At 40.9% G+C, this 9,470-nt stretch overlaps 1 protein-coding gene across 1 annotated transcript; it reads left to right on the top strand.

Moving 5' to 3' along the window:
• Positions 1-7,007: 7,007 nt before the first annotated feature.
• On the top strand, positions 7,008-7,661 carry LOC140811149 (uncharacterized). Its single transcript, XM_073169024.1, has one exon. It carries the CDS (start codon positions 7,008-7,010, stop codon positions 7,659-7,661), a length of 654 nt encoding a protein of 217 aa, XP_073025125.1.
• Positions 7,662-9,470: the final 1,809 nt, after the last annotated feature.

The raw sequence follows: 9,470 nt of genomic DNA, 5'->3' as shown, positions 1-9,470 counted from the left end.
ACCATGTAATCTGACTACCTCTCTGACATACAACTCTGCCATCTGATCATGACGATATGTCGTTCTGTATGGAATAAAGCAAGCTGATTTGGTCAATCGATCAATAATGACCCAAATAGCATCACAGCCTCGGGAAGATCGAGGTAACTTCGTCACGAAATCCATGGAAATGTGATCCCATTTCCATTCAGGAATAGACAAACTCTGAAGTAAACCTCCGGGCTTCTTTCTCTCCGCTTTCACCTGTTGACAATTTAAGCACTTAGACACAAATTCTGCGATATCTGTCTTCATCTGTTTCCACCAAAATTGTGTCTTCAGATCATTGTACATTTTATGGCCTCCAGGATGAATACTAAACCGACTACAGTGCGCTACTGACAATATCTGTTGTTTCAAATCTGAAACATCTGGCACCACAAGACGGTTATTCACGTATAGTACCTGATCACGTACCTGATATTCTGACACATGCCCTAATCTGATCATCTGAATTGATCTCTGAACATTTGGATCAATTCTCTGTGCTTCTTTGATCCTTATAATCAAATCTGGTTCAACTTGGATCAAAGCAAGTAGCAATGGTCTACTACCTGTATCAAATGCTAATCCAGACAAACAGCTATTTTCAACTAAATTCGAAACCCCTATCGTCGACAAGGATAAAGCACAAACCTTTCGACTCAAGGCATCTGCTGCTGCATTTGACTTCCCTGGATAGTATTTGATTTCGCAATCAAAGTCTTTTAACAAATCAATCCATCTGCGCTGTCTCATGTTCAATTCTGACTGCGAAAATAAGTACTTTAGGCTTTTATGGTCTGAATAGATCTCGAATTTCTCTCCATAAAGATAATGACGCCAAATCTTTAATGCAAATACGATAGCCGCTAATTCAAGATCATGAATTGGGTATCGTGTTTCGTGTGGCTTCAACTGTCTAGAGGCATATGCGATCACATGACCTCGTTGCATAGGAACACACCCCAACCCTCTGTGAGATGCATCACAATATACAACGAAATCACCCGTACCTGAAGGAATCATCAAGACAGGTGCACTGGTCAGCCTCTTCTTCAATTCTAAGAAGCTAGGCTCACAATCTTCAGACCACACAAATGGTGTATTCTTCTGTGTCAACTGGGTAATAGGCTTCGCAATACTGGAAAAATCTTTGATGAATCTTCTATAGTACCCTTCTAGACCCATGAAACTGCGTATCTCTGGCACATAAGTCGGTCTAGGCCAACTGATCACAGCCTCAACTTTACTCGGATCAACAGAAATACCATCTCCAGATATAATATGACCCAAGAAGACAACCTGTCTCAGCCAAAACTCACATTTTGACAGCTTAGCATATAATCTTTAATTTCTCAGTGTTTGCAACACAATTCTCAAATGATTGGCATGCTCATTCAGATTCTTAGAGTACACCAAAATATCATCAATAAAAACAATCACAAACTCATCCAAGTACTTCTGAAAGATGCGGTTCATCAAACTCATAAACACCGCTGGCGCATTCGTTAAACCAAACGGCATGAAAACAAACTCGTAGTGTCCATACCTGGTCCGGAATGCTGTCTTCGGTATATCAACATCTCGAACTCTGAGTTGGTGATATCCCGATCGCAAATCAATCTTGGAGTAGATGGAAGATCCCTGCAACTGATCAAATAAGTCGTCGATACGAGGCAAAGGATACTTGTTCTTTATCGTTGCCTTGTTCAGTTGTCTGTAATCTATACACAATCTCATAGAACCGTCTTTCATTTGCACAAATAGCACTGGAGCGCCCCAAGGAGATACACTAGGTCTGATATATCCCTTGGCTAGAAGATCTTCTAGTTGTGCTTTCAATTCTTTCAGTTCTATCGGTGCCATCCTATACGGAGCTCTCGAAATAGGGACGGTACCTGGAATAAGGTCAATGCTAAAATCTACCTCTCGGGCTGGGGGTAACCCTGGAATCTCGTCAGGAAATACATCTGCAAACTCCCGTACTACTGGCAAATCTTCCAATGTCGGGCCCGATTTCTGTAGATCTACAGAATAAATAAGGAACCCTTCTGCTCCTTTCTGCAACAATCTACTCATAGTCAGAGCAGATACCAAGGGAATCCGAGATCTGGAGCCCTTACCATAGAATTTCCACTCCTTGGTCATCTCAGGTCTGAATCTGACAAACTTGTGGAAACAATCTACAGTAGCTCTGGACTTAGTCAACATGTCAATCCCGACAATACAATCAAAATCAGATAGACCAAGTACAACACAATCTAAATCAATTTCATGCCCCTCAAACTGTAGTATACAATGTCTAACTGAAGTCACAGAGATCAAAACACTTCCCAACGGAGAAGAAATAGACACTACAGTAGACATTGACTCGACAGGCAATGCATGTCTCAATGCAAAATGTTCAAAAATGAAGGTATGTGATGCACCTGTATCTATCAACACATATACAGGATAACCGCAAATAAAACAGTTACCTGCAATCACGTCATCCGGCGCATCCTGTGCCTGCTCCTCTGTCAATGCAAACACCTGAGCCTGTTGTCGGGGAGGTTGGCTCACTGTCTGGCCACCTCTGGCTCCAGGCTGGGACTGTGTAGGCATGGGCTGGGAAGAATGGACAGACGAAGCTTGCCTCTCGGGCTGAGCTACTGAAGCTGATGACCCTGCACTCTGAAATATCTGGGCACCTTTTTGGGGACAAACTCTGGCGAAGTGCCCCGGCTGTCTGCAATAGTTACATCTGCCCATCACTCCCTTGCACTGCTAAGTGGCATGCATATCACCACAGGAACTGTAATAAACCCCACTATACTCGGAACTCTGACCCTGACCTCTCTGTCGGGAACCACTGGAGCTCGACGAACTGCTCCCTACTCTCTTGAACTGCTTACCCTTAGCTTTCAAAAACTCCTTCTTGCCACTACTGCTTCCACTATCATATCGAGGAAGAGGTGGTGGAAACTGTACGGCGGGCGGTGGCGTCGGTCTCTGACCTGGAACACTATAGGATGCTCCTCGCTGCCTAATCAAGCCAGCCTCTGCTCCCTTCGCTCGGTTCAGCGCCTCAGAAAAAGTGTTGGGTCTCCCCGTATTCACTAAGGTGAAGATATCTGGATTCAAACCGTTTATGAATTGATCGGCAACTGCCTCGTCATTCCCTGCTACATGTGGTGCAAATCGAAGCAAGGACGAGAATTTGGCGACATACTCCTCTATGTTCCACTGGCCCTGTCTCAAATTGGCGAACTCTGCCCCTTTGTCCTTCCGGTATGATACTGGAAAGAAACGTTGATAAAATTCATCTTTAAAAACTTTCCAAGTAATATCAATACCTCGATGTTCTAGAGCTCGTTTCGCCGTTAGCCACCAACTCTTGGCCACCTCTTGCAATTGATGCCCAATCAGCTTTACACGACGTTCATCTGAATAGGCAAGTGATTCAAAGAGCATTTCTATATCATCCAGCCAGCTCAATCCGCTGCATTTTCAGTGCCTTTCAAAGTCGGGGGTCGGAACGACTGAAACCGCTTCAACAGAGTCTCCATCGGGGTAGCGGTTACGTCCATCTGAGTACCTGACGTACTCCCCTGTTCTTGCACTTGTCCTGCAGCTGGTTGCGGTATCCTTCTAGGCGGCATATCTAGTTATCAAACAGGTTAGTACACAGTCTATACAAGCTGTCTCAGCCCTCCTCTGATCATATACATCTGATTCGGAATCGGTTCTGATTCAGTCTTGGCAATTATATGCTGTAATTCATATCAGATACAATACAACACATAATAGGGAAAACAATAAATCATGCTAGCACATCAAAAGCAAGGAAGATGACTCGATCTACCCCGCTCATTCTATTCTATCTCAGTCTACAGAACCTATTGCTCTGATACCACCTGTTGTGGGGACCCGGGCTCTAAATCGATTCGATCTGGGATTAAATGGATCTGTGAGAAATTGTGGGTCAATTTTTCGCTTTTTAACATTCATTCAAATGTATATAAACAAGCACAAATTCTTTATTTATTTCTACAAACATAAAATATGTCTTGGTTTAATACATTCATACAACTAGTGTTTAATACAAGATACCCAAATACAAGTAATCCAATTCTAATAAAAGCCACTTGTCATCTTCTGCGCCCGTAGTCACCACGCTATCTCGAACTCATCTTTGTCGTGACCCAGATACTGCCCCACCTGTTGTTATGCACACATACAGACATAACAACAGCCGGAAACTCCGGTGAGAACAAATCCCAGTATAAAACATGTATACATGCTAACATAAAGTCATAAAGCACAAAATCATGCATGTAACATAAGTCATGGGTTCCATAGTCTATGAAACCACTCTATATAAACATGCAATGCAAATCAAATCATGTCTTGACTCAACTCGACTCTACTCTAGGGATCCCGGGCTGAATAAGACGTCACTGTCTGTTACCTACTCTCCCAATTGGGGTAACTGTACGTCTTATTCCTAGACTTCGGCCGTGTCTGTATCAAATGTCTACAATCGGAGGAAGTCTGCTCCTATGCGTCGATACACCGAACGTCTAGTTTTGAAAAATCTGTCAATGACTCTCCTATCTCAATGCTTGAATATAAATCTATAAACACATCATTATCATATCAGAAGATTTGAATATAATCTATAAACAAATCGAAACATATCAAAAGATATAAACATTAATAAATCTAGTATGTGATTTTGTTGGGAAACTCAAATCAAATCTGATACGAGTCATATCCTCCCTATAATCACATGAATTATACCTTCTTTTAGCACAATCTGTCGTAGTCGAAGTCTCGATATCAAAATCGTCAATACAATCTGAAATGACAATCACCAATGTACATTCTATCAATCTCTTAATCAATTCAATACATATACGACTTGATATTCAATCTGAATACAATTCAACGGCATAACGGCGTAAATTCTCAATACCGGTCAACTCAAACAATCATACTCACTATCAACAAGGTATAATCAATATCACAACCCCTTTCCAACTCTGAAAATCTGCATAATCTCATAACCACATAATCTGAAATTTCATAACAATCGCATATCATATCCGTTTCTCGGTCCGGTTCCGAATATACGTTCACAATAATCATAAGAACACATATTCCTAATTATATCAGAATTTCTCCAATATCTAATCTTCAAATCATGCTGAAATGAAAATAAACTTACATATTCTTGTAGCCAGTGATGCAAGGATCAATAATCTCTACTTGGATTAGAATTTGGATAACTAATGCTTGAAAAATCTTATTCAAAACCTTGACAAAAACTTGAAGATGCTAAGGGGTTTTCTCGGTGCTCTGCTACTGCAACCGAAGGAATGAAGACAACATATATATATATTGCATGCTAAGTAACACATGGCCATTTCGTTGTGTAACATGCACTACCGCGGGTGCGGTGACATTACCGCAGGTGCGGTTACGTTGGGACCACGGGTGCGCTCAAGCTTCGGCAGCCCCATCCATTTTCTAGAATTGTCGACCGCGGGTGCGGTCATGTTCGCACCGCGAGTGCGGTCTTGCTTCGGTAAAAATTGTCAACTTTCTGCCTATCCACCGCGGGTGCGGTGCTTCTCTAGGCGTAGGTGCGGTATTGCATTCTACTCAAACTCTAATTTTTCATGTCTTTGCCATGTCTTTCCTACTCTCATCTCATCTAGTGCTCTTGATTACATGTCATGCATTCTCATATCTTCGAATATCACATCAATGAAGACTAATGAATCTCGAGCCTTACAGATACTGACCAAGTTAGTGTGCTACATATATGCTTTGAGATGATGCTTCTCTTTGGTGGGAAGGAGCTGAACATGGTATCAATCTAGCCTCCCTCACTTCGGTGCAATTCCAGAACATTTTATGTGAGAAGTATTTTACCGCTGACGTCTGTGGAAGCTTGAAGAGAAAGTTTATGACTCTCCGTCAAGGAGATATGTCTGTGGTTGAGTTTGTTAGGAAGTTTGATAGGGTTGTCACTTTATGCCCCTTATTGCTAGAGATGCTACTGAGAAACTAAAACACTTCTTGGTTGGTCTTCGACCTACTATACGATGTGATGTGATGTTGATGCGACCGACGGATTATGCAGTTGCCAATGCTTATGCTTCCCAACTTGAGCAAGCCTTGAAGGATATTGACTTTGAGATATAGCGCAAGAGGCAGCAACACCAACGGAACTCTCATCTAGTCAAGATGCAATTTACAAGATCTCCAATAGCTCAAGGGTAGCAAAAGCCCCAAGGATAGTGGAAGAAGTTGGGGCAATAAAAGCCACCACAGTCTGGAGCACCAAAACCTGAAGAGAGACCGTTGTTCAAAGAATGAAATCACCCAAACTTTGGCAAGTTCATGTGGGGAACATACAAGTGTTTCATATACAAGGAGGAATGACATAAGGCCATTGACTTCCCAAAGAAGAAAAGGCCAACTGGGCAGAGCTTATATGTATGCTGAGGAAGCAGAGGCAGAGCTATACACGACTCTGATCATTGATAACCTAGTTTTTTAACATTTTATATTGCTTTTGTTGCATGAGATGTTAAATTGGTTATGAGAATTTGAAATTATTTGGGGCTAGGATGTAATTTTTGAAATTTTAAGTACTAAAATGAAGAAAATTTGAAACTTGAAGGGATAGAAATACAATTATTGAAAAAATATTTGGGAAAAATTGTGTATTTTTTTTCAAGAATTATAAGGGTTAAGTGATGTAATTTTCGAAAATTTTGGGTAAATAATGATATAAATTATTTAAGTTTCGACACGATTGGATTTGATGGCATAATTGTCGCAGGATGAATATTCATTTTAGGTGTAGATACCTATGAATCGTTAGATTCAGGAGCTACACACTCATTCATATCGAGACGTTCATCAAGCGATTAAAGATTGTACCCGAGGAATTGGATTTGGACTTTAAAGTTTCTATTCCTTCTCGCGATCAAATGGTTACATCAAGTATTGTGAAGAATCTGGAGCATCGTTTAAAAAAAGATGAGGTTCGGTCAGATCTTATCGTTCTCTCGATGCCTAAATTCGACATCATTTTTGGCATAGATTGGCTATCTTCCAATGAAGCTTCGATATATTTCCGACAGAGGTCAATATCTATTCAACCACCCAGCGGGAAATCTTTTGTCTTTGAGGCAACAAAGAACAAGAAAATACCGCATATTATCTCCTACATCTGTGCAAGGAAACTTATAAAGCGAGGTTGCCAAGATTTTCTAGCATGTATTATTTCAGCATTTGTTCCTATCACTCAGAAGTTAGAGGATGTTGAGGTTACTAGAGATTTTCCTAGCATCTTTCTAGAGAACGTTTCTGGCATTCCACCAAACCGGGAGGTGAAATTTTCTATGGAGTTGATGCCAGGTACAATCCCTATTTCTAAGGCAAATGAAAGAGCTAAAAGACCAAATTCAAGAGTTGCTGGACAAGGGTTTTATTCGCCCGAGTTGTTCTTCATGGGGCGCACCGGTACTATTTGTGAAGAAAAGGATGGTAGTATGCGACTCAACATTGATTATAGAGAGCTGAACATAGTCAGCGTCAAGAATAAGTATCCCTTATCTAGAATTAAGGATTTACTTGATTAATTGCAAGGAGCTTCGATTTTCTCGAAGATAGATCTTCGTTTGGGATACCATCAGCTGAAGGTAAAGGAGTACGATGTTCATAAGATGGATTTCATAACTCGATATGGGCACTATGAGTTTATGGTGATGTCATTTGTGCTGACCAATGCACCATCGATCTTCACGTATCTCATGAATCGCGTATTTAGCCGTATCTAGATCATTTTATCATATTCTTCATAGATGATATTTTGATTTACTCAAGGAGCAAAGAAGAGCATAGTCAGAAATTGAGAATGGCTCTACAATTATTGCAAGATAGAAAATTATTCGCTAAATTGAGCAAGTGCGATTTTTTGCTCGAGAGAGTGGCGTTCATAGGCCACATTATTTCTAGAGATGGAGTCAAGGTCGATCCAAGCAAAGTCGAGGCAGTTAGAGAATGGTCAGTACCAAAGTGTGTAACAGAGATCCGTAGCTTCTTGGGTCTAGCTGGCTACTACCGGAATTTTATTCAAAGTTTATCTTCTATTATGGTACCCTTGACCATCTTGAATAAGAAGAATGCGAAGTTTATTTGGGGATCAGAATGTCGAGAGAGTTTCGAGAAGTTGAAGCAAGTTTTGACTTCAGCGCCAGTTCTATCGATTCCATCAGGGCAAGGAAAGTATGTTATCTATACCGACGCTTCAAAACTTGGTTTAGGCGCAGTCCTGATGCAGAATGACCGAGTGATAGCTTATGCGTCTAGATAGTTGAGGGTTCATGAGAAGAATTACCCAACTCATGACCTCGAGTTTGCAGCGGTATTATTTTCATTAAATATTTGGAGACATTACTTATATGGGGAGAAGTACAAGATTTTCACTGATCATAAAAGCTTGAAGTACTTCTTCACACAAAAAGAGTTAAATATGAGGCAACAAAGATGGTTGGAGTTGGTGAAAGATTATGACTTCGATATTAGCTATCATCCTGGAAAAGCTAATGTAGTTGCAGAAGCTTTGAGTATAAAGACAACTGTTTTAGCTCAATTGAAAGTTTGAAGACCATTGCAAGCAGAGATTCAGCGATTCGAGCTGGCAATTTATGCTAGGAGCGAGGCTCCTAATGTTTTTACTATCACATTACGTTCGACTCTGAGACATAGAATCCACGAAGGTCAGTCTTCTGATGAGCAGTTGTAAAAATTGGAGACTGAGAGATGAGTCTAAAAGTCAGAAGTTGTACTCCGAGGAGGATGACATAGTTCGATATCGAGATCTACTATTGGTTCCTAGTGGAGATCCACTGAGAGAGGTTATCATGAAGGAAGCTTATGATACTCCTTACTCCATTCATCTTAGAAGTACGAAGATGTATAAGGATTTGCAGACATTGTATTGGTGGTCGGGCATGAAACGAGACATCTTGCGTTTTGTGTCCGAATGTTTGACATGTCAGCAAGTTAAGGCAGAGCATCAGAGGCCATCAAGGAAACTTAAGCCACTTCTTATTTCCGATGGAAATGGAAAAATATCACTATGGATTTTGTAGTGGGATTGCCAAGGACTATCAAGGGATTCAATATCATTTGGGTGATAGTTGATCGTCTTACGAAATCAGCTCACTTTCTATCTATTAAGATGACATTTTCCATGACAGAGTATGTAGAGCTACAAATCCGAGAGATAGTCCGGCTGCATTAGATTCATGTGTCTATTGTTTCGGACAAAGATCCGAAGTTCACATCATCTTTCTGGAGAGTTTGCATTCAACGATGGGAACGAAGCTGTTTTTCAGCACTGCGTTTCATCCTCAAATTGATGGTCAGTCCGAAAAAGTGATTCA

The sequence above is a fragment of the Primulina eburnea genome, chromosome 14 (assembly GCF_022965805.1).
Source record: "Primulina eburnea isolate SZY01 chromosome 14, ASM2296580v1, whole genome shotgun sequence".
Lineage (NCBI taxonomy): Eukaryota > Viridiplantae > Streptophyta > Magnoliopsida > Lamiales > Gesneriaceae > Primulina > Primulina eburnea.
The sequence above is the reverse complement of the archived record's forward strand: the minus strand, read 5'-3'. Positions and strand labels throughout refer to the sequence as shown.

Bases quoted from the DNA above. Each gene is read 5' to 3' on its own strand.
- LOC140811149 (XM_073169024.1), top strand. From the start codon at position 7,008: ATGGTTACATCAAGTATTGTGAAGAATCTGGAGCATCGTTTAAAAAAA.